The 24,786-nt window shown below is 43.9% G+C and overlaps 1 protein-coding gene across 3 annotated transcripts in view; it reads right to left on the reverse strand.

Moving 5' to 3' along the window:
• The window catches only part of SPATA13 (spermatogenesis associated 13), a 57,827-nt gene that overhangs the window by 25,020 nt on the left and 8,021 nt on the right, over window positions 1–24,786 (reverse strand). The window contains exons 1-4 of one of the 3 annotated variants that reach the window (XM_042868233.1): window positions 19,625–19,651; window positions 16,580–18,373; window positions 4,281–4,643; window positions 951–1,095 (exon numbers count right to left, since the gene is read on the reverse strand). In XM_042868233.1, the coding sequence (XP_042724167.1) occupies window positions 951–1,095; window positions 4,281–4,643; window positions 16,580–18,214 (2,143 nt within the window). In that variant the 5' untranslated portion in view covers window positions 18,215–18,373; window positions 19,625–19,651. Of the gene's footprint in view, window positions 1–950; window positions 1,096–4,280; window positions 4,644–6,529; window positions 6,719–16,579; window positions 18,374–19,624; window positions 19,652–24,786 lie in introns of those variants that run through there. The other 2 variants (XM_042868232.1, XM_042868234.1) reach the window with 2 other exon arrangements.

The raw sequence follows: 24,786 nt of genomic DNA on the forward strand, positions 1-24,786 counted from the left end.
CGGACCAACACCCCCAGGTCCATTTCCTCTACACGGTCTTCCAGCCACTCTGCCCCAAGCCTGTAACATTGCCTGGGGTTTTTGTGGCTAAAGTGCAGGACCCGGCACTTTGTCTTGCTGAACTTGTTGTAGTCATAGCAGGCCCTGTTCAGACATCTTTACTGATTCTGTGCGCAAGGAGGCAGAGTGAAGGCTCCCAGCAGCACTGCGTGCCAGTGAAGGCTCCGAAGTGAACATCTGCTTATTTCCAAATCTCATCAATAAAACACAACTGTTCAGATTACGCTCACTGTGAAAGAATACAATTGATACCAAATTCTTCTCATCTGCCAAGAAATGTTCCACTAAATATGACTTTATATTACTTACAGATAACACTGTGTCCTAATAGGAAAGAATTACAGAAAAAAACACGCAGCATGTATCAGAGGCTGTGAGGAGGCAATCTTTTTGGAATCTACTCATCATTGACCAGAAATCTAGCTGGGCTACTTGCACCCCTGAGGTAAGCAAATGCAGCTGCAAACACTTCTCAGAAACAAACTATTCAATTATTTAACGCTTTTCTACCTAGGAAGTGAAGCTGAATGCATAACAAAATTGTAAATAGATGTGGTGTGGTTAGCATGTGAACTCAAGCATGTTGTAACTTATTTCCTTCATACTTAGTTTTAGCTGTGGGCAAACATGTGAACAGAAAGTGGAAAATACAGGAGCACAAGTGGCATAAAAGAGTAAACCAGAGCAAAGAGGAGGTGTGAAGAACAAGGTTTGTGCAAGCACCGCAGGACAAGCTACTGATGAGAAAGTTATAAAACTAAGCAAGCTAACTGTGCACAGCTTTGTCACTGAGTTTGTCTGCACCATTTCCTATTTCACACTGAGCTATGTGCTGGCCTAACCGGGGCCAGAAGCTGAGACCCAGAGCTAAAAGATCTTGCACTTCTCACCATTAGATGTTCTCATCTGCCGCCGTCGCCCAACGCGGTCCAGGCCAATGGGAGTGCTCTGTGAAAAGGTGAGGGGCCGGAACCTGGCAGAGACGGCTTTGTAGGGGGGCACCTGGTGTGCGGGGACGGGCGGCCGCGTGGTGGGCTGCAGGGAAAGCATGAAAGATCAGTGTTATAACCAACTCACTCATCAGTCCGCTGAGTACAACGTGGTGCGAAGGATGGCTCCTGCTGGTAGTCCAGCTAATGACAGGGGCAGCAAACACACCCACCCCACACAACCTCAGGTTTCTTAAATGCTATTCACCATATCACATTCTGTAATGTTATAGTTCTCTGTTACATTAAAACTCCTTAGTTTTCTCTTACAATCAGGCACACAGTGGAACTTTCATCTTGTAATACTCCATACCTAAATGCTCTGGAATCTAACTGATTTCAGCTAACTTTGCAAATACCCATCTGAATACTCTAAGAATGACAACACTGCTACAGCTGGAAGTTGCATACATTTCCTAGGCTGCTTTTTTTCTTCATATAAGTAAAATAGATTTCTTTTGTAAAATTAGAATGATGGTCTAAATGATCCCCTGGCTCTGAAGATCCCAGGAGTCACATTAAAAAGAGATAACATTTAGCTTACTTGTAAGTTTATATAGAAGACATTTTCTTTATTCAAATAATTCATTTGCTTCATTATGGTTAGAGAACCCACCTATTTGCAAATTGAGTCTAACTTTATGTCATCCTTGGACATCTTCACATCAACCAGGTTGAATGACCTGGCATAAGCTCTCCATGTTAGACAACAAAACTCATCATGCAAACTTCAAGGAAAGACATATTTAATCTTCTCTCATCATTCAGTGGTTATTGTTCATAGGCCCTTTCATTAAATAATCTGAAACATGAGGGCTTTTCTTATGGTCTATCTGTTGACACTCCCTTAGGAAATCAACAATTTAGTATTGTTTGAAAACTGTATCTCACACCTGAGCAGTCAGACAAAAGCAAAACACATTAAAGAAGGAATTAACATTACGTTCCCAAAATATTCCTTTGAGTTTTCAAAGCTTTTAAGAAAAATATCAGCAAGGTAAAGATCAGTCTTTGAAAGTCCCATGTAAAATCCATCTACACATGTATTCCTGATTCATTAGCCCTTTTCTCTAACATTTCAGCTACAAATGTACAAATGTAAGGACTGTCAAAAAGTCCAGTGTGCATTTAGTACAGTTTAACTGCGACCTTGTCTTCAACTTCATTTCCTCAGTACCCTAGCAATGTCTCAGGATCCTATCAATAATAGACTAAACAATAATAAAGAGTAAGTCAGATCTGTTGCTTCAAATAGCTAACAAAAGTAATGTCAGTCACTATACACAAATAATCGGCCAATTAAACAACAAAGTTATTTATTTACAGGCAATTAGTATTTTTTTATCTAAGGCATTAATCCAGATTCCTTCTCTCTCCAGTGCTGTTATTCTGTGGTAGACCTGTGAAAGCCATGATTTGGCTTAAAAATGTGCCCTTCTTGGGAATGCTCCATACTTTTGGTTTTGGCCACAGTTCTGTGGTCCCAGCAGTGTGCTCACTGAAGCACAGCCCTTGCAGCAGCATCTGAGCAAAGAAAGAGTCAACTCAAACGGCTGCGCTGGTGGATAGTCTTTAGCTAATAAACTGAGCAAGGTGTGAGCAAGGTTTGAAGAAATACCCATTTGTTTTCAGCAGTAAATGAAGGGGTTGGAATGTTCAATGAGTTCCATAATAAGCAAGAATTATCTGGGTTGTTTTAAAGATAGTGTGTTGCAATACTCAATATCCCTCGAAATCCATGTATCTGTGGGTAAAACGGCTGGACCAGGCTCTGGGCAATCTGATCTAGCTGTGGATGTCCCTGTTCATTGCAGGGGAGTTGGACTAGATGACCTTTAAGGGTCCCTTCCTACTCTAAGGATTCTATGATTCTATGGCCAAAAATTCATAATAAGAGCTTTCCTCTTTTAAGTATTGACAAAATTAATTTTAAAAATATCCCAGTTACATAGCCTTTGATTGAGGAAAACCTCCATTAGCTTCAGCCAGTATTGCTGGTACCAACGTCAGGATCCATCATTTCATCAAGAAAATATAAAGAAAAAATGTGCAATATGACAATTCATATTAAAAACTGCTTTTCACAGAAGACTGAAAATCCAGTACTAACATTATTTCAGCAGATAGTTTCAATCAGGGGTCTAGCAGAACCATAAATAATACTGCATTGGTCTTTCCAGAAAAAGTAGTATGAGAAAGGTTAAGAGGATTCCAGATAATATTACTAACGACTGGAATCACATTTTTAAATTTCTTTTATTACTTACTAATAATAAATTTGTGCTTTATTAACTTGGCAGCTCCTTCAGGAAGGAGTCCTACAGCTTTTCTAGAACGTGGAGGACACCTTACCACTGCAGCATTACCAAGGCCTTGGAGACTGGAGCTCTTTAAACACCTACAAAACAGGGCCATCACTATGAACAGAACAGCAAGTTCCTTTATGCACCATACCTTTTCAAGACTACCTCCGGGAAAAAGGAGCTATTTTTGTATTTCAGATGTTTTTTTATTTCTCTAACCTAAGCCAGTGTAGAAGGCAAGTACGTATACAGGTATCCATCGAGCACTAACTGAACTACTTGCTATTTCCTTATGGGCTTCCTATATTCCATCAGGTCAATTTAGAAGTACACAGGCAGGCTTTTTTCACACTGTCAGTGTTCTTAACTCTTTATTTCAATAACTTACACCATTTCTAAACCATTTAAGCAATTTTCTTAAGTGACTTCCTTATTAGTTTTAAGTACCCTTAGTGTACCAATCCCAAGATTTTGAACACCACAACAATCGCTGCAGGTTTGAACTGATCTGCTTTTGGGGATTTTGAAATGACTGACAAACAATATGTTATTACCATATGTTTGCACTCCTCTGTTCCTCAGAGTCTACACCCTGTGAGGTAACTAAATACAGAGCTGTATTACACATGAATGAGCTCTTACACACCCATATGGGAAATAACGATCACTCCAAGAATGAAACAAGGTTAATTTATAATACAAAAAAGATATCCCAAAGACAGTATCAGTTTTATTCCATGCTGTTTTGTTTTTTAACAACAAGACAAAGAAATTAGTGACAAGGAAAGCAGAAATTTGAGTATATGCTGTCAGCTTGACAAAAGGGAAGGAAGAAAAGGAAGCATCCATTCTATTTTCTAGGCTGAAGATAAAGACAAGGAAGTGAAAGGGTCTTATGCAGTTTGCAGAGAGCACATCTCTATCTTACTTGTGTCAGCAGACCTTCAATTTCTTCTGCCGGACCGCTTCCATAGAAATTGACCCCACCTATTACAGAGATGGGTCTTCTTTTTCGCCCTCTGGAGTAGCCTACTGTATTGCTTTGGATCACAGACCCAACAGAAGCCAGTCCTGGCTGATTTTCTCCATCCGTGCAGTCTGTCTTCTGTGCCTCCACAGCAACTGCATCTTCAGGTATGGAGATACTTCTGATTGACATTTGGCCATAGTCTGAGAGTGGTCTGGGCCGAGACCTTTTTCCAGAGCCCCATCTCCTGGGCGTGACCCTTTGTGTGTCTGTCTTTTCTTCATCCTGGGATGGGGACTTCTTCCAATGGTCATCAGAAACAACCTTTTTAAATGTGAACAAGTCAAATAAGCTACAGAATTCTCTGATACTTAAATCAATTGTGAGTTTTTCACATGGCAGATCAACTTAACATTGCTAAAAAGAAAGTGTTACCGTAAATACAATAAATACAGCTGACAATTCAGGAAGACATTAACTTTGCAAAGGAAAGATATCACTAGCTGTTTGTGCTGTGTAAAGTTAACACTACATTGGCAGGACCTCTTAGGCAAATAACATCACTGATACCATTAGTAACTCACCTATGACCTTTGCTGTGTCTAAAGGCACTTACGACATTATTGTGAATACTGCATTCACTTAGTCCTGTCTTATGGCACTTGTAGAACTTCATATACATAAGAAACAACAAATATAGCATTTGTTAAAAACAAAAATAAATAAACACACACATTTTCCTCTGCTTTACCTGCACCCAGTGATGGAAATAAGCTGTGAGTCTCAGTGCGAAGGTTTGCTGCTGCCAGGTTACAGCATGTGAAACCAACATGGGCAGTCACATTCCTCCTGTCACCCTTCCCACACTCTTTCTAGTGTCAGATCTAAGATTGTGTGGCTGTGTGCAAATTGTTTTAGTGAGGTGATTCATTTTGGAAGGGAGAAATTACTTATCATGTCAGACAGAGCAGAAAGAGTGATACAACGCTATAAGGCAAATATAGGAAAATTAATCTTTCCAGAAAGAAAAGCTAAGAAAATATAAATGTCATTTGTATTTAGCAGCCCATTTGGCCCATTGAGGCTAATACCCATAGGTATCACATCTGCACTAGTACTGCAAATTTGGTTTAAAACACCCTTGAATGAAATACTTATCAGTGACAACATTTTGAAGGACTTCAGTCCACATGAAGTAAAGCTGCTGTGAACTTCTCTTTCTGAACTTCTGAAGTTTTTGAGAAGAAAATATTGCACATAAAAATTTGTATTTGTATTTGTTCACTTTTGCCTTAAATTTCCAAATCCTCAGTATTTCCTTGACCTTTCGTGGCTCATCTATACAGAATAGAACAAAAAATAGAGAGGGGGAGACAGATGTTTCTGGGTTGGATTTTCATGACTGCCAGCTGGAGCAAGTGACAAACTCCAATTCACTGTGAGCAGGTGAACCCTGCTGTAATTTTTTATGAATTATGAACTAATTCTGATCTTTTTGTAATAAAAATCAGCCAACTTCCTTATCAAGAATCTTTACACTGCCCAAGTGCATTTCTGACTGTTCATAGCTAAAAAATACTCCAAAAAGAGAGGCTGCATTTTGATTGCCCGTGGCTACCATTTGTTTCTGTTTTAGATGAGATGAAGGCAGTTCAGGTACTGCATGTTCAAAGCAACCATTAGCCTAGAACCTGATTTACACTGATTTATACCTGATTTGCAATGAAGCCTGTATAAAATAGTTCATCCTCTGTTACCTTCTGCTCTACATGCCATTTTCAACCAGCACAGCCTTTGGTAGCACCTGATAGAGTAGCAAATTTTGACAGCTTAAGAGAAATTTCATTGTATAAAACCACTTTAACTAGTAGGCAGCATTATTAAATAGAAGTTTAATATGATTACTGCAATTGAGATATGAAAAATGATCCATGTCCTTTGTCCTACATTAAATTCCTCCATTTATGACAGGAAATTTCCCCTAAATAGAACACTCTTATAAATTCTGCATTCAATGGCGTCACAGCTATCATTCAAGAACACTTGAGCTTCCCTGCAGCTTTCAGCCCACAACTGGCTGAGCTGAAGCCATTCAGAGGGAAGTGAGCACCCAGCTGCCACACCGACAGCTTCAGCACAGCAAGTGAGGCTGGCCCTAAGCCCCCTCCAAGGTCATGGCAGCAAGAGCATAGGTGAAATAAGGTTCTTACCTCTGAATCAGACACAGGTAGAGGGTCTCCACATATACAGTAACTGAGACAGGAGTTCAGAGTCATTTTATATTTCTCTTTTTTCCAAGTCTTGTCTCTAAGAACCATGAGTGCAAATAAACTCCCTGCATAACCAGTCAGGCAAAGTTCATCTCATGACCTGCACTTTTAGACTGAGGGAAGGACACGTCACATGTCATCTCCTAATCTGCTTTTTACACACTTATCTTGAGCAATAACATTTGCAAAGAGAGGACTGTTCTCCTGTAGCACTCCACCTACAGTAGTTGATTCAAATGACAGCATCTGATCTGCTGTGCAATAAATAATCCTGAAGGACATGTATTTTTAGGCTTACACCCATAACTTGCACTGAAGAATAGTAACAACAGAGGAATAGTAATCCTCTCCTAGCAAAAAATCAGAGGAAACCAGACTGATAACCTGATAACCACTGCTGTAAGTGACCTACTCAGGCAGGAGGGGCCCAGTCAAGAGATGCTGACTGCCAGGAATAAAATACCCAGCATGGAATTCATAGACTCCAGTAGTTCAGGCACTTAAGCAAGCTCCAATTATCACGAGCTTCATACTGATATAGCACCAATGACCTCAAATGATCTCCTCTTGATTAATCCCTTACAAGTGAAATGGGGTTTATATTTGACGTTTACAGACATGGGTATAGATATGCATGGCACTTAATGTAGGGCAAAGATCAGATGTCACACGCTGACTCCAGAATTCTAAGTGCTGGTCAGAAATTTCAAGGAATTTCAAGATTCCCAAGAACTGAAGGTCTAATGAAAGCTGAGTCCATGCTGGTCTTTCTGAAATTCACGCCTGCCAGGCAGGCTACAGAACAGGGTTACCAGTGTTAGCAAGGAAGATCATTCAGCTTGTCCTTTGGGCTGCGCCCTCAGTTAAGATTCGTAAGTCTGCAAACACAAACAGATCTAATGATTTATACTGGTGCAGATTAATAAATTTTATCCTGACATTCCTATACCAGTGTATGAGCTGTATTTCAACCATTTTTCTTTTTCCTGCCGGCAGTATTTCTACAGATACAACCATTTAAAATAAACACTTACTTCAATCCAGACTACATGTTTTTATTGGCTACTGTTCCCATGTAATGTGTCCATCTGAACTGTTAGGGTGATATTCAGCTCCAGATAACCCACACCTAAGCGCTGATGTCTGCAGTGTCTGTATGTTAACTAGATGTTAAAGCTCTCACTGTAATCTGTGGAAACCTGGTGCAAGATTCTTTTGCCTAAACACAATCACCCAATGCCATTTCAAACACAGAATCATAGAATCACCAACGTTGGAAAAGACCTCCAAGATCATCAGTCCAACCATTCACCTACCACCAATATTTCATCACTTGGCATGCTAAAGAACCTGCAATATCTCCATACTCCATGCATCACACAAGTGCAGTGCAGGCCCTACAGGAGGCCTGACTATCCTGAAGCAGCCCCTGGAGACAGGGCAGGGGAACTGCCCAGGGCTCCTCAAAAAGCACTGAGTGTTTATGCTCAGGCAGTCAAGTTGAGCTCCCACTCAATAGTATCTGTGGGACCTACAGTCAGCTCAGCCGTGCAGCACCAGGAGCAGAAACCAGTGGCCAAAATGCTGTGAGGAACCCACGTAGATGAGATGCCTGCATCACAGAGCCCACAGCCAGCTGGGATGTACTTCTCCTCTCCCTGGCCCAGACTGATTTCCCAGTGCAGGTCCTGCAGCTGTGAGGGCTCAGCTCTGCTGCGACCTCAATCTGGCACCAGTACAACCCTGCTGCACGCAGGGGAGCTATGTTGCCACTGGCATTCTGTGTTACTCATTAACATCAATGTACGCAAGATCAGTTCAGTTGTTTAACCACTGAAATCTTAACTTAGCCACTGCAGCCGGTTAAGAGCCAGGTTTTGCAATTACTACTTAGACTACAGAGTACATTTTATAAACTTGGCATCAAAAACTGCCTCCAGAGGGAGTGTTACACAAGGTGAGGGTAACTCTCCAGAGCAGCACAAGATGTCCCTGTTCACTGCAGGGAGCTGGGCTAGATGACCTCCAAAGGTCCCTTCCAACTCAAACAATTCTGTGGCTCCATTCAATGACTCTATGACTTGATCTGTGCACTGTGGACGATCTTGCTAACGAGGATGCAAGTTCTATCACTGAAATTGCAAAAAATTTGCCACTACCTGAAATTGCACGGAGGAACTTCTGCTGGCATAATGATACCGATCATAAATAACATCCCACACTCAACAGAAGTGCTTGGCTGCATGAAAGAAAAACCCACAGCTATAAATGCAACACAACACACGCCTGAGTTAACGCTTCATAATTTATAGATATATAAAAGTATAAGGGGACACTTCAGTCTCTAGAAAGATTTTTCCCATCTCCTTTCTCCATTACCCTTCCCTCTGCCAGGAGAGAAAATCAAAATTTGAGAACGTCTGAGAAGTTTTAACATCCTTTATTATGCTGTATTTTCAGTGAAGGCTGAAATGTGATGGATAGCTGGCGATGTTCTGTAAATGGTGAGGAAAAAAAGATTCTGGAGTATTTATAGGGCAAAACTGTGGTATTTGTCCTATTTCGTGTGGGTAGGATGCTTGCATTGCAAGTGCATGTTATTGTGTTCATTTTGAAGTTGTACATAAAACTGTATCAATTTGTTACACTAGCAACGACAGCTATACATCAGTATTATAATCAGTGTCTATTAAATAGCTGATCTTTCTGCATAATCCATGATCTACCACTACACAGGAGCTGCCAAATTCCTGGAACTTAGCAGCAGTATTAAAAATGATTTTCAATTAATATGAGCTAGCAAAAATGTAAAGGGCCAAGTGCTCGTGACCTAGGTGTCATAAATAAATTCATCACCATCATTTAACTAAGTAAAAGTCCAGGCAGTGTGTCTCCACCCAGGAACATGATAAAAGGTAACCTTTGCACTTTTTTCTTGTTGCAAAACAGCAACAGGGGAACACTAGTTGTAGTTCATTTATCATCACTACTAACTGAGGTTAGAAGGTTGTTTATGGACGTGATCAATAATTTTATTACCAAACTGCTGTCACAAACACAGAGATTAGGAGACTCCGGATACAACAGAGCCTCCTAGAGAAAACATATTTATTGCTTTCTTTCCAAATTTTATTAAAAGGTCCTAAAATGTAATCAGAGCTCAGTTACTTTCCACTTATCCACTGGGACTGACGATTTCCAGTGCTGCCATCACAGCAGTGGTTATCATGGAAATGACTGTTTTTACTACATTAAAAAAAAACCACTTATTCAGTCAGTGTATGCATCTTCTATCAGAAACCAACCTGAATTATTAAACCTGTTCATTTCACTTACAGAAAGAAACTTTTCATCTGCTCCTTTCTCATTAAATGCCAGTTGCACTACAACCTTTGTCTTTCCATTCCAGTGGCTCATACACATCACTTTCTAATTAGCTCTGGAGAAAGCCCCAAATAAATGCATTGATTATTTGCCTCAAATAGCAATACATTGCCATTTGATCAGTGGTCTGTAGGATGGGAATACGATCTGGCAAACAGCTGCAAAAATACTATATAGAACCACATGCATTGACACCTACACTAACAAGCAAAGCAGAAGAAATCAAAGTAATGCAACATTCAAATTTTAGTGTAAATTGCAGCTTCTTGGGAATCAAAGCCATTCAAGCAGGATAATTTGTCTTCTTTTTTTTTTTTTTCAAAATTGGGTGGATCCACAGATCGAAATTTTGCAAAGCGCTGCTTCAGAGGGGCTCCTCTAAAGTGCTCCTGCTGCACTATGCACGTGTGAGCTCCTCGGATGCATGCACAAAAGATTTGCATTGCAAGACAGTAAAATCATATTACTTTCATTCCTACTGTGCTAAGAATCAATCCCTGTTAGCAACACAAGCTTCTGCAGTAAGCACTCATTTTGGAAGCTTTCGAAGTTAGAAAAAATGTGTATAATTCTACTTGAGGGATTTGCTGGCATTAAAGCATTTATGGAATTTTAACTAATCTACCAATTTAAATTTACCAATAAATCACATCAGAAGTTCTATACAGATACAATCCCAAATCAAAGATGGCCATATGTTTCAAAGGCATATTTAATACAGATTTGCTTCTTTTCACCTGCCTTGAAAGCATGCTTATCACCATCAACAAGCCTAATGCTTTCCCAACATGCTTTACAAAGGTTACTGAGTTCACCTCTGTAATATTCACATTTCACAGATAAGAAGCAGACACAAAGCAGTTTGGTAATTCAAGTTGCACAGGAAGAGCACAGCTGAGCTGGAAATGACCAGCAGATCTCCTGACTCCAGTCTGTTCTTCAGCCTCAAGGATTTCCTTCATCTGTCATTTAATGCATTTCCAAAGCCAAATGCAGCCAGCGCATTTCTGACTGGCAGAGGGGAGGTACAGGAGTATGTATTTGCTTTGCAGAAATAATCTGATCAGACCTATGAAATGCATGTGTGCTAAAAACACAAATGGCTTCCTCTAGTTTTCTGGTGTCTTGATATTTGGGGATTGGATTTGGGGATTAGAGCTGGATGATGCTCTAACACTGTTAGTATCTAAATTATAAGCTAGTGTGCAGTATACAGCAAAGCAGCACTGATATCTTTTGAGACTTTCAAGATATGCAAGCACTAATAGCCCCTAAATAATCCCTATAAAACTTCTAAATCAAGGCTTGGAACACCCCAGAGCATGTAGGAGGACTAAAAATAGCCACCTTCCTTCTACATGGTGAAACCACTGTAACATCCGCTGGCAAACCTCAGAAGCCAGATGTTAACTATAGTTTGAAAGTGGAACTTTCTGCAAACAAAATGGAACATAAAAAGCTGTCAGACTCCTGAGTATTTTTCCAGGAAGAGGTTCCCTGGCTCCCCTTCTCCCCACTCTTCCAGTGCACAGTCTCATTGCCGGAGCCCAGACCCAAACCCAAGCATCCAGCAGGTCCCGAAAAAGTCTCAGCCTGCAGCCTGCAGCCTGCAGTGGGTGGAGCTGCCTTGGGCAACTCGATGTCTGCAAACTATTAGTTGCTAGAGAACAGCGTGAGGGTGAGGCCACTGTGGTTGAGCTCAGAGCTGGAGGAGCCGAGCCTGCTGTGCTCCACCTCTTCCCCATGCTTGAGGTGCCAGCTCCACCCTCAGCAGCCCCTGGGTTCCAGAAAGGGCAAGCACAGGTGGCTCAGAGGAAACCTGTGGCTGCCTCCATTCTGTTCAGACATCACGGTCTCACAGAACCACATAATGGCTGCGGTTGGAAAGGACCTCTGGTCCAGCAGGGGCCCCAGTGCCCAGGGCCACATCCATGCAGCTTTGGAAGATCTCCACGAGGAGATCCTACAGCCTCTGAGCAACCTGTGTCATTGCAGGGGAGGGCAGCTGGGGGTGAGGGAAAGGGTCTGCACCAGAGGGCAGTGGGCATGGAACAGACTGCCCAGGACTGTGGGCACAGCCCCTAGTGTCAGGGAGCATTAGGACAGTGCTCTCATATATTGAGATTGGATTGGGGTTATCTTGCATGGAGCCAGGAATTGGACTCAATGATCCTTATGTGTGTCCCTTTCAACTCAGGATATTCTATGGTTCTATGATACATGAAGCAGCCCAAAGCAGCACTCCAAAGCCTGGGATGTAAGTCCTGATCTGTGTGAGCAGCACCTGGCAGTACCCAAAATTTCAGGGCACTGGAGCCAAGTACCAGAGACACTCTGTAAAGGTAGGAGAAGTGCAGCAGCTCCCTCCAGGACAAACACAGTGAAGTCCATTTGCATTTCCCCTTTTAGAATATAAATTTGCAGGGATAACAATCTCACGTTACTCTACCAGTGTTTAAGAATGGCCAATTTTATTCAGAACTGCAGAGTTACTCTTAAACAGATCCAGAAATCAGATTACTGTCCACCACTGCCTTGCTCTTCCTATCCGAAGATACAGCAGCAAAAGATTAAAGGCTGCCCTGAAAGGCAGAGTTTGCTGCAATGAGTTGGAAGAGTTTTTTTCTATGGCAGGAAGAAAGATATGTGTGTGCTTTAAGGGCTCTGTGCTGTATCATTTCAGTAAGCAGCTCTGCAGTTTGGGGTTTTTGCAAGGCACACTACTGGTTTCTGGCTGAGCCTTGTGTGAGCACACTTGGAAACTGTCCTTTGAGCACCTCGTTAAGGTGGAAACATTGTGTAGCAACGTATGAGGCAGCCCAGAGCTCAGAGCACCACTCAGTCTAACGGAAATCTTTGCTTGCCATCAGAGATGCTGTTGAGAGCTCCTCGAACTGCTCTCTGCTGTCCCTGGCCAGAGCAGCACTGGGAGTCACACCAGAATGCTCAGCACTTCGCTGGGAGAAATGAACCCAGCTGAAGTTCTCACACTTATTTACTTAATCCTTCACAGTTTAGCACATTTTCAGTCATACCAATTAAGGTGATTAAGCCACACTCTAACTACAGTGGATGACCCGGAGATGAATAACAACACTAAGAGCTCAGGAAGCTGAGAGCAGCTGACCTGGCACTGTGAGAGGGTGAACACAGAGGACAGAGCTCAATCTTCATGTTCCCACTCCAACAGTTCTTCCAGGAGCTTTACCCCAGATTAAGCCATCTGTGCACAATATTCAGAGCCCAGAGATCTGCAAGGAAAAGATGGGAGCAGTGGCTCCATCCTAGTCCTGTGATACAGCAGGTTACAGCCATATTACCCTGCAAACAGCTGAACTCCAGGGGACTGCATGGTGTGGATGAGGTAGGACCACCAAATGTTGCATGGCATGGACATAAGTGAGTCAACGGATTGATCCTAGAGCAGTTAAAATATAATCTGCAAACAAAATATCACCCAGCTAAGTACAGCAGAATTACCTCTTCACATACAAGCTATCATTCACTTACAGTCACGTAGATAAGGTGTTGCATTTAAGTAATAGAAAGTCTAGTGTAACATGAAGCCAGATGCCAACAAGGCAACTTAAACAGCCGGTGCTCCAAGAGCTTGCGAAACAGGTAATATGTCAAGTAATTCACTGCTGGGTTTTTGTCACAAGCACAGAAGAGTGTGCTGTTTTTGCAGCTCATGGCTGACATAAACCAGTTCAAAGAGAATTTTTTGTTTTGTACACTGATGTGGGACTTTTCTTCAGGAAAATATAAACTATGTAAAACAATCCAAATCTGAAATTGTACTTAAGCATCTCCTGGTGCTATTTAAAAGCAGCATACTGGGGTATGGGAGACACTGTCAAAAGCAGAGACTGGGAGAGCAAGGACTGTCACAGACCAGTTTGGTGATTCACACCTATAGTTTAACGCATGCTGAGACACAGAGCCACGCTGCATTTAGTCAGCGCTTCCCTAGGAATCACCACCTGCAGAAACCAGCAACTGAGAAGGCCAAACAGCTCACCTTCTCCAGTCTTCAGCTGAAACCAAAGGACAGCAGCGACAAGATGTCAAGTCTGAATAATGGTGGGGAAAAAAAAACATGACACTAATTCAAATGATTTGGTAGATGCCCTTGTGAGAATACCATGAAATCAACTTCACAGCACTAGGGAAATGCTGGGTAGCTTCCACATCTGGGCATGCATGGAGTTGTGAGCCTGCCTGGTTAGAACTTTGTAGAGAAATATACCTCCGAGCCACAGGGATCTTAATGGCTTTTACATGCTGGCTTTTCCGCATAAAAAAGAAGATGTGTGAAACAGGGAAACTATGTAGATTTGCCCATGAACTTAAGGTTCAGTCTTTAAAATTTTGGATTTGCATTGCTCAGCATTGCATCTCAAACAATTGCAGAGAACAAATCAAGCACCTGACTGTCAAGGAAATAATGCTCTGGGTGGGTACAGCTCTGTAATACAGAGGTGTGAGGTAGAATTAAAAATGAAATGTAGTTGAAAGTTCAAACCTCAATGACCTCACTGTGTGAGTATGTGGCACTTGCCACAGTGCTTGTGGGCTGAATAAGCTCCAGTTAAAAAAAAACTGGCATCTCTGGTACCAAACTACCTTTATGCATAATAGTGAGGAGGAGTAAATGTACAATGAAACCCTGCAAAGACATGGCAGGGAGAAACCACACTGCTCTTCCTGCTTCACGCTCATGCTGAGTGCCATGGCTGTAGGGTTGCATGGGATGGGGAGCAGGTCTGGAAGAAGAGAGGGCAGCACTTACACTCCTTGCAAAGTATGACAGCAGTAACACTGTCCCGCACACCTCATGTTTCCAATCTGTACCTGCACCCACCCCCAAAACACTGCTTTTTTGGATCAGAACGCAAATCTGGGTGCAGCTGCACCATTTGGGCCATACAGCCGCACACAGGCTGCTCTGTGCAGTGCCTGCAACACGGGGAGGGGGTTTGGTCCCCTTGCTGCAGCCCTGCTGAGCACAGGACCTATCCCTGTTGTCACTGTCATTTCCTTCATCTCCTGAAGGGCTCCATCCTACACCATCTGTGCATTCTCCACACAAGCTGCTGCTACCAGTGCACACAGCATACTCTAGACAACTTAAGAGAGCATTAAATTGCACTCACAAATAACTTAAAATATATTATAACATTAAGTTCAAATTGCATGCTAGATAATAACAGAATGTGGTGTTAAAACTAAAACTGAAGTAACTTTTACCCATCCAACACGGATGGGTAAAATTTATTTAAGAGCTTCTGAAAGGCGTACTGGTTTCTGGGGAGTCAAGGGGAGGAACAAGCTGAATTTCTCTTGTGTCATGAGCCTAGATCACCACTAGATGGTAGATGAGTAGCATTAATCCTCCCATTTTGTTCCTAAGAGACATCATTGGCACATGGATGCGTGACAGCTTCTCACCCCCTTGGAAGTGTGGAAGTGTCTCCCTGAACACACCCCTATGTGAGGGTATTGAAAGATGAGTGGATGGGTGGAAGGATAGAGGGATGGAAGGATGGAAGGATGGATGGATGTTGCAGCCCTGAGACTTTGGATGAGGGACGATCCCAGGACCCCAGTGTTTGTACATACTGGGCTTATCTTCCAATCTTACTGTAGTTGTAAGCATTACAGTAAGCAAACCTGCTCTTCTCCAGCAGACTGGCAGTATCAGTAAGTTCTGTAACCATCCACAGTTAGTTTGTAAAATCCCTGCCAGGCTTTTAAAAGTAAGATGGTTCACAGACATAAGACTAGCATAAAAGGCTGAAGTGTGTGCATACCTAAGGTAAATGACACATTTAGTCAAACCAAGGTGGCTTAAAAGCACTGGCAGTTTAATTTTGTAAATGGTTTTCACACAGACCCTCCACAGGGCTTCAGTTTTAGGTCTGCATTTACTTCAGCACAGCTACTGATCTATTGGGGGTATGAAATACCAGTTAGATACAGTGGGGTGCTGGTGGCTTCTCTAATGCTTCAGCGGCAACACATTCTGCTGCTCAAAGCTGGCAAGCAAATATCCGAATAGCTTACACTCAGCATAGCCACCAACACACAAGGAAAACATTGACAACATCTGAATGTTTAAACTTCTGTATCATACATTTCAAGACACACTGCTCTACAGATATCATCCTGTTCCTGCAAGGCTTCCACGGGAGAAGTGTTTCACACTGAATCAACACTATTTCCAAATGTACAGGCTTCTTAAGGACCTTTTGGCTTGGAAGAAACATAGCCAGACCCTGCCCGGGCTGGTACAATCTGACAAGCCCACATGACAAGCTGTTATAACTGCAGGGTGTAATAAGCTGCCCTTGAAAATGTACATGAACAGCTTGGCTGCCAAAACTTTCTTGGATGCTAATGCACAAAGGGAAAATAATTTGATGTTAGCTTCCAAAGAGAATATATTAAAGAAAATAATTGCTGTCAGCATATTTTAGCAATAACGAGCTGCAATAGCCATTAGTATTCTGGTTATTTTGCATTGTTTGCATTATTTTGCATTAATAAAGAGAAAACCTGATGGATAAATATCAAATTTCTAAAGGATTCTGCGTTCTTTCTTACCTCTTCCTTTTTTTCTTCTGCACCAGGGGCTAAATTGAGGCTCAGCTGAGAGTGACTGCTGATGCCACTGTCCTCATTTCCATCATCGTAGTACACGGTTTGCACAGCATCCTGGAAGCAGACGGGATTCCTGCCCAGCTTTGGCCCAACTTCGCCTCTCTCCTCACTCTCTGTGGAGCTCAACGACAGCATGCTATGATGGTTTGAGCACTGGAAGTCCATATTGCACATCACTTTCTCCATGCTGGAGCTTTGAGGTTTTGGAGCGGTCGGCCTGACAGGGATGTGAGGATGTTCAGCATCACATATAAACTGCTGGGGGGCTTTCGGTTCATCCGAGTCCGTATCAAACACTTCGTTGGGAAATGGCCCGATGTCACTCAGAGTAGGAGACAAGCTATCAGATTCTGCGATACCTGAAGATGTCCTGAGGTTTTTGTCTTCAGCACGAGCTACATTCATTTCAGCCTCTTTATCCTGAGCAGCCACAGGGCTTTGTAGACAAGGTGTTCCCGGTGAAGAACAATCTAGACTAGATACTGAGGAGGTGCATCTCTTTCTGTCGTGATCTGTGCTACTGGAAACCCTGCGGGAATAGTCATCATGCAGTCTGCTGTTTGACCTTGTTCTCTGGGATTGCTCACTGGGGGAAGGAGCCGTGCTTTTAGGGCCATCCTTCTTCCATGCACCCTCTGTAACATTACTGACAAGCTTCAGAACTCGGTCAAAATCCTTCGCCCTGATGGGGCTCTTCCATCGCTTAGATCTCCTCTCGGGGTTCCCATTTGTTTTGTCTGAGTCAGCAGAAGTAACGCTCACAGTCCTTGCTGGCATTTGTTTCTCATTCGTAGCCTTGAGGTCAGTAAGGTTTGAGGTGGACTTCCGTTTGAATGAGCTTTTCTTCAGAAAGTTCAAATTATCTGAACTTTTGCTTCTCCGATAGATGATCCTGTTGTTCTCAGAGTCCTTCACCAAAATCTCACAGATCTTTGGCTCTGCGAGGACAGGAGATGTTGGCCTGGTGCCGTTGTGGTGGCTCTGAGCCTTATCCGTGTCGAGCAGGTTGATGCGGCCGGCACCATAAGCCCGTCGGATGCTGCGTGAGCGGTGCGTGTTCCTCAGGAAGGACTCATCGCTTTCCTCGGCATCAGAGCAATCGGATGCCAAACCATCTACTGCACTCTGGAAATCCTGCAAAGGCCCCGAATAGGAATACCTGTTAGTCTGAACTCTCACCACTGCCCCGTTTGAGTCGTGTTTGCCTACACCGTTCTCATTTAGGATATCGGGGCACTCCCTTGCTTGAATCCCTTGAAGAACAGATGATTTCAGCTTCTTGAAAGACCCCATTTTCCTGATGGAAGATAAAGCATTCCACGTAGAAGAGTTACCCATCAAAATGAGAGAGCGAGGCCTGTCAGAGCTGGAATTTGCTCGTTTCCGAGGAGTGGAGAAGAAGCGCATGATTTTGGAAGGGCTGAGTTTCTCATCTTGTGTTTCCTCTTCACAACCATCACTGGTGCTGTACCCCCCATTGTGACTGACAGAGGTCATCAGGTTCGGAGGCTCCTTATTATCCATCATGACACAAGTGATGGCATTGCTGTTCCCACAGCCATTCTGAAATGTGGTCATGCCCTCGATGCTGCAGGCATGGAGCTGAAGGCTGGGGCAGCTCACAGCCACGCCACCATCCCCAGAAGCTGCCCTCGCTGCCTGGCCCACATCTGCTGCACTTGAGCTCCTTTTGCTCCCACGTTCACCAACTGAGCTGAGCTCCTCCGGCTGCACCGCCTGTGCCAAGAACACAAAGGTGACCATTAGGGAAATTTCGGTACAAAGTCCCCTCCTAGAAGAAGTTTGGACCTCACTGTAAGAAATAATGACATGAGTGAGCTCAAGGAGTTCCTTCCAGCCGCACAAAGGTGTGCTGCAGCAGGAAGAGGACATTAATAACACCCTCAAAGTGTAATTGCATTTGTTGGCAATTTAAGAGACCAGAATAATTTAAGTATGTGCTTGTTTTTCTAAAGCTTAATGAGCTAATAAGTTCAGTAGTACTGCCACACCTACCTTAGAACACTGCATGTAATCCTCACACATATTTAGAGAGAAAAAAACTGTTTGGCAACACAGATGGGAAGTTTCATTGAAAGCACTGAGCGTGGCCACGGACTACAATCTTGCACTCCAACAGCGAAAGGCCCATGTCTTCCCAACACTTGGTGCCGTGGGGAGGCTGCACGATGCCCAGCTGCCTTTGTTCCCTTGCAGGTAATTCCGGAGTGACAAGGGGGTGCACAGCTTTGGCCTCAGGCAGTGCCAGCAGCTGCAACGGTGGCACGACCAATACGGTGCCACGGAGCCACCAGGATGCGCTGCACCGGGAGGAGTGTCCGGGAGCCGAGCACCCACATGGCCTCCAGGGGGGACTCGTGGGGGCGAACGGGCGGGGGTTCGCGGGGCACCACGGGCTGCGGGGATTCGTCCCCCGACCACGGCGAGGAGCGGCGGTACTGGAGACAGCGCTGCCCCCTCCTCCTCTTTGTCTGCTCCCGGGCCAGGAGGCCTAGGGGCTCGGAGAGGGGGAGAGGTGGCTCCGGGCAACCAGGCGGGGCGGAGGCTGAGCCCCCCCGGGCCGCGGTCCCTTCCCCCCCCCGCGGGGCACAGCGGGGCTGCGCATCTCCATGAGAATGGGGCCGGCAGCCGCGGGGCAGAGCACGGAGCGCGGCGGCGCTGGGGCCGGCGGTTCCCTCCCGAGTGCAACTTTAAAAGGAGTTTTCCGAACCTCCGGGGATAAAAGGGTTTTCTCGTGTTTCAGAGAGACGCCGGAGATCCTCCGCATCGCCGCTTTTAATCCCCTCCATTCACACGGTCGCAGCGTGAGCCCGCCCTGCGCGGAGGGGCTCCGCTCGATCCCGCATCGCAGAGCGGACAAAGCTCCGGGCCCCGGCCCGCACCGCTCGGGGAAAAATCATAATAATAATTTAAAAAAAAAAAAAAAAAAGAAAGTAAAAAAGAATAAAACTAAGAACGAGAACCCACCGCTGCTCCCGGCAGAGAACTTCCCGAAGAAAGCCGCTTTCTGCACCTGAACGGGCGGACGGCATGGGGAAGGAGGAGAACAAACGCAATGCGAAGGAATCGGAAGAAAAGGAAGCGCTCAGCGGGCAGCGCGCACCCACCCCGCGCCCAGCCCCGCACCCTTACCTGGGGGCAGCCGCGCGGCCCCGCTGCCCGCACCCGGCCCCGCCGCTGCCCGCTCCCGCATCGCTATGGCAGCGGCCGCCGCGGCGGGAGGAGGGGCGGGGACGGGGGGCGGGGCGGCCCGGCCCCAGGGACACCCCCGGCAGCGAGGACACCCCGCTCCCCCGGCCCCTCCGCGATGCTGTCGGAGAGTCTGAGCGAGCATGCGAGGGTTCTCTTCCTTACGCGGCCCTGGTAAGCCCCACATGTTTGAAATAAAAGCCTCCGGATGCCTGGCGGTCTTTTATGACCCTTCGAAGTGTACTCAGTGGCTATCTGCATATGCCTAACCTTGCAATCCGTAACAGATAAGCACGTTTTTATTTGATATTTAGATTGCGCTGGGCCCCCAAAGTGTTTACAGTACCAACCACTGGGGAAGGAGTCAGTGTATTCTCCTAAATATATTTGCTCAAAGACGTAAGTGCTATATAAGGACTGCTACGGATTATTGAATTACAAAGGTTGAAAAAGACCTGTAACATCATCTAGTTCAGCTGTTATATACCACCAGTATTGCTCAGTGAACCATGTCCCTAAGTACCATATCTCCACATTGCTTGAAAAACTCCAGAGATGGTGACTCCACCACCTCCCTGGGCAGCCTATTCCAGTGTTCAACCGCACTTTTGGAGAAGTTCTTCCTAATCCCCAACCTGGTGCAACTTAAGGCTGTTATGTCTTGTCCTAATGGTGTTACCTGGGAGAAGAGGCTGACCCCCACCTCAGCACAATCTCCTTTCAGGCAGTGTGGAGTGCAGTAAGGTCTTCCCTGAGCCCTCTCTTCTCCAAGAGTTTGTTTAGAGCCAGGCTGCCCTGCTGTCAGACACATTTTTGCTGCTTTTCTTCAGACATAGCAGTGTGAACTCACTGATACAACCCAACCTCTGAACAGTGTTCATATACTATAGAAAAAAAAGTGTGAGACTGTCTTACAGCCCCATGTCAGAATGCCTGGCAAAGGCACATAAACATCGGTACTTCCTTCTCAAATTGTTTACGGTTTAGCATATTCCTACACGCGGACTGGACTTGTCAGTATAACTAAAACAGCCTGAATGTGACTCAGGTCAAAGGCACAATGACAAAGGGGCAGCACAGTTCACAGCAGGACAGACTGACAAAGTAATGAAGGCCATCAGCCCGTCCTCCAGAACTGTGACTGTGACTCTGCACACTGTAATTACATCTCTGGAGAGTAGCAGTGACGTTCTCTTCAAGGCAAGGTGTACTTAGGGGGTAAGGCAAATAAATGGGCTTAAGGGATGTAGGTCAAGTGAGGCGGCAAATAACTCTGGCAGTGACAACAGGATTCTGGGCAGTCAGCAGAGGGCACAGCTTGGTACCTGCCTGGCTTGGCTTTGTGTACACCTGTCGGAGAAGTGAAGTTCTAGGAATGACTCAAACAAGTGGGTGAACTGTTGCATTGGGTGCTTTACAGTGCTGGGCACAGGCAAATGGAGAGTAAGACTGGAAATGTCTGTAGTGACCGTGGCTGGTGTAGTCCTACACTTGGGGAGGAATAACAGCATGCATCTGTACAGGCTGGGAGCTGATCTGCTGGAGAGGAGCATTGTGGAGAAGGACCTGATTGTCCTGGTGGACAGAAGCCAGCAGTGTGTCCCTGTGACCAAGAAGGCCAATGCTATCCTGGATGCATTACAAAGAGTGTGGCCAGCAGGTCAAAGGAGGTGATTCTCCTGTCCTGGTGAGGCCACATCTGGAATACTGTGTCCAGTTCTGGGCTCCCCACTTCAAAGATAGAGATTTCCTAGAAAGAGTCCAGCGGAGGACCACAAAGATGATAAAGAGCCTGGAGCATCTCCTTTACGAGGAAAGGCTGAGAGACTGGGACTGTTCATAAGATTGAGAGGGGATCTCACAAGTGTTTATAAATATTTAAAGGACGGAAATCAAATGGATGGGACCAGGTTCTTCTCAGTAGTACCAAGTGACTGAATATGAGGCTACGGGCACAAACTGGAATACAGGAAGTTCCGTACAAACATGAGGAAAAACTTCACTGTGACAGCGCTGAAACAAGCTGCCCAGAGAGGTTGTAGAGTCTTCTTCTCTGGAGATATTCAAAACACACCTGGATGCTTTCCTGTGCAACCTATGCGGGAGAACCTGCTTTAGTAGAGTGCTTAACTACATGGTCTTCAGAGGCTCCTTCCAAACCCTATGATTCTGTGATTCTGGTGATCTAAGCCATCTTGAGACTATGCAGGAGATGTTCTCAGGTCAGCGCAAATGAGACGTATCTGCTTTAAGTCTTTGGAAGAAGAAGACTCTGAGGGGGAACTCAGGGCTGAAATGGCAAAGAGGCAGTGGATGTGTCTATCAGATGTCAACTGTGAAACTGCTTTCAACAGTACTGCAAAATGGTCTTCCCTACTGTCTCTAGAGGTTTGTGCTTGTCCCTTAAAAACTCCTAATAGAGCAATTCAAATCCAGTTTTCATTGAATTCATGTTCCTATACTTCTGTATCTTCCTTCTGAGTAGCCTTAGCACAGTGAAGTATCCCCGGAGCCTTCTCATCTCCAACCTAAAAAAGCCCAGCTCCATCAGCCTGCCTTCATAAGAGAGGTGCCCCAGCCCTCTGATCAATTTTGTGGCCTCCTCTGGACCCATTCCAAAAGCTCCATGTTTTTCTTGAGCTCAGGCCCCAGATCTGGACGCAGTACTCCAGATGTGGACAAAGTAATCCAGATGGGGCCTTTTCAATCCACAAGTCCCCTCAGAGGAGGGGAGTGCTCAGTTCTACCATCTATCAGCTGGATAAAAAAGCAGAAAAAACAATTGAGCGGGAAGTGAACTGAGCCACTACTTCAGGTCCTTCCTTTATCCACCCAACAGTGTTCACAAAACTAAAGAAACTCTGATAAGTTTGAGATTTAATCCCTCTATTAAATGTACCTAAAGCTCACCAGCCTGTTAATAACTGCTTGAGGAGACAGAAATGACAGCAGAAGGTATTGACAGACTAAAGACTTGGTCACAATAACTTAATTTCCTTACAAAACCGAGCTAAAACACTCCGTTTTGATGATTAGGTAAAATATAATTGTATGTTGCATTCCCCAGATGTCACTAAATTTTATGACAGGAATACATAGAAAATTGAAATTGCAGGAATAGTAGTAATTGGTCAGTCAGACATTTGTAAGGTTCCTAAAAGTAAATGTTACAGTTTTCATCTTCCATCTGCTCATAACAGACATTCTGATGGTCGTATGCTCAAACTCACCTCTCCTTGATGCAGAATCACCAAGTCATAGTCTGTTCTTCCATACGAGTGCAACGTGAAGAACAGACACTAAAAGAGCGTGCTATGTCTGAGAACAGGATTAACTTTCTGTACTGCAGACTAATAATTACCAAAGTCTTTTCTTAATCTGAATTGTGATTTTTTTTCAAAGGCTGGGAACCAGACCTGCATGTATGTTCAGGTGCAGTCACATTGAGTAACATGATGCAAACCAAAATGTATCAACACAGCTGCCAAGAGAAAGAAGGCAGATCACTCTTCTGACCTTATAAACAACAGCACTTTTACCTGTCGTGCAATATTCAAAGAAAATCAAGGTGCAGTGTTCCATCAAAGTCACGAACCAAAGTTTCAGTAAATCACTCTTCCTTGTATGAAGGATTTTCTACAATCATAGAAAAGCAAAATATCACCAACATTTCTAATGGAAAAAATAGGTGTTTTTGAAGTGGCAACTCCAGCTTTTTACATTCTTGAGAAGATTAATATTATTTGTCCCTAAGAATGCTTGAAACACGTCAAGAAGAACAAATGTACTGCACTTTTACAGGTTCCTTTGAAAAAAAAACCAGCAATGTGTGCTGTTAGCTACAGGCTCATAGATGGTCTCCAGATAAGTAACAAAGGATGGAGCTGAGAGGTTGACCAAGTACGGTCATTTATTAAAAGAAAGTACTGCAAGAAAAACATATCTGGATTGAAATATGTATAAGATTTTTAATAATGGCTTGATAATGGTGATCATACTTCTCGCAACAAAAATGAAACACTTGTTTTAGAAGCTCAAAGTCTCTAATTTGAAAGAGGTTTAATGTGCATGTGACAAGGAATGAGAAGGATTATTCCAAGTGTAATACAGGTGGGAAAGGATTACAAAAAATGTGACATGGGAGAAAGAATATTGAGATTTATAATGAAGAAACAGCCCCAAAAACTTTTAATAAGTTGTGATGTATATTTTAGCTTTCTCACAATAGCAGTGAGCACAATTAAGTAATAAGAAAGTAATTCATCTAAATCTGAAAAGTCTAAACAAGAATGATTCTCCCTGATTAGTTAAGAAATCTTCTCTTCCACTCCCACAGCTCTGTTGTTTCTTTTGTGGTTCTTTTGTAAATACTACCTAAAAGTCCATTTTAAAAGCAGTCTTTTTTTTTTTTTTTTTTTTTTTTTAAATTGTACTCTTAAAAGAGTGGGGGGGAAAAAAAGCCAAAAGGAATACATCCAGGGAAACATAACAAAAACATCTGTCATACTTCAACAGATATTGGGCAAGATGGCAAAGGAAGTAACATATCCTTTAAATTAACGAGTGACTAAATTTAATTATTGAGATGCAGAATTACTAAAGTAGGATATCTCTGCTTTAAACACCAATGTCTTTCCTAGGCTGCAGTATTTAGCTAATGCAGCAGTTTTGAAATTTGCACCTTCCTTCTACATCCCAGGGAAAGACTCTCTTGCCAGCAATTAACCTCCGAGGAATCTCTGCACACTGACAGGTCCCACAGGGGGAATTAAACTGAGTCATATATCTACTGAAGTGAAGGGCAACTCCCCCTCTGACTTCAATGGGAGCAGGATCAAGATCTCTATTTGTATGGTTTAGAAATGAGGGAAGAATAGTGTGGCTCTGTAAGCAAACCCAAACTAAATATTCTTTGTCCATTTTATATGTAAACTGTGTGG

This window comes from Lagopus leucura, unplaced genomic scaffold (assembly GCF_019238085.1).
Source record: "Lagopus leucura isolate 7727_CA_CO unplaced genomic scaffold, USGS_WTPT01 Super-Scaffold_100001, whole genome shotgun sequence".
Classification (NCBI taxonomy): domain Eukaryota; kingdom Metazoa; phylum Chordata; class Aves; order Galliformes; family Phasianidae; genus Lagopus; species Lagopus leucura.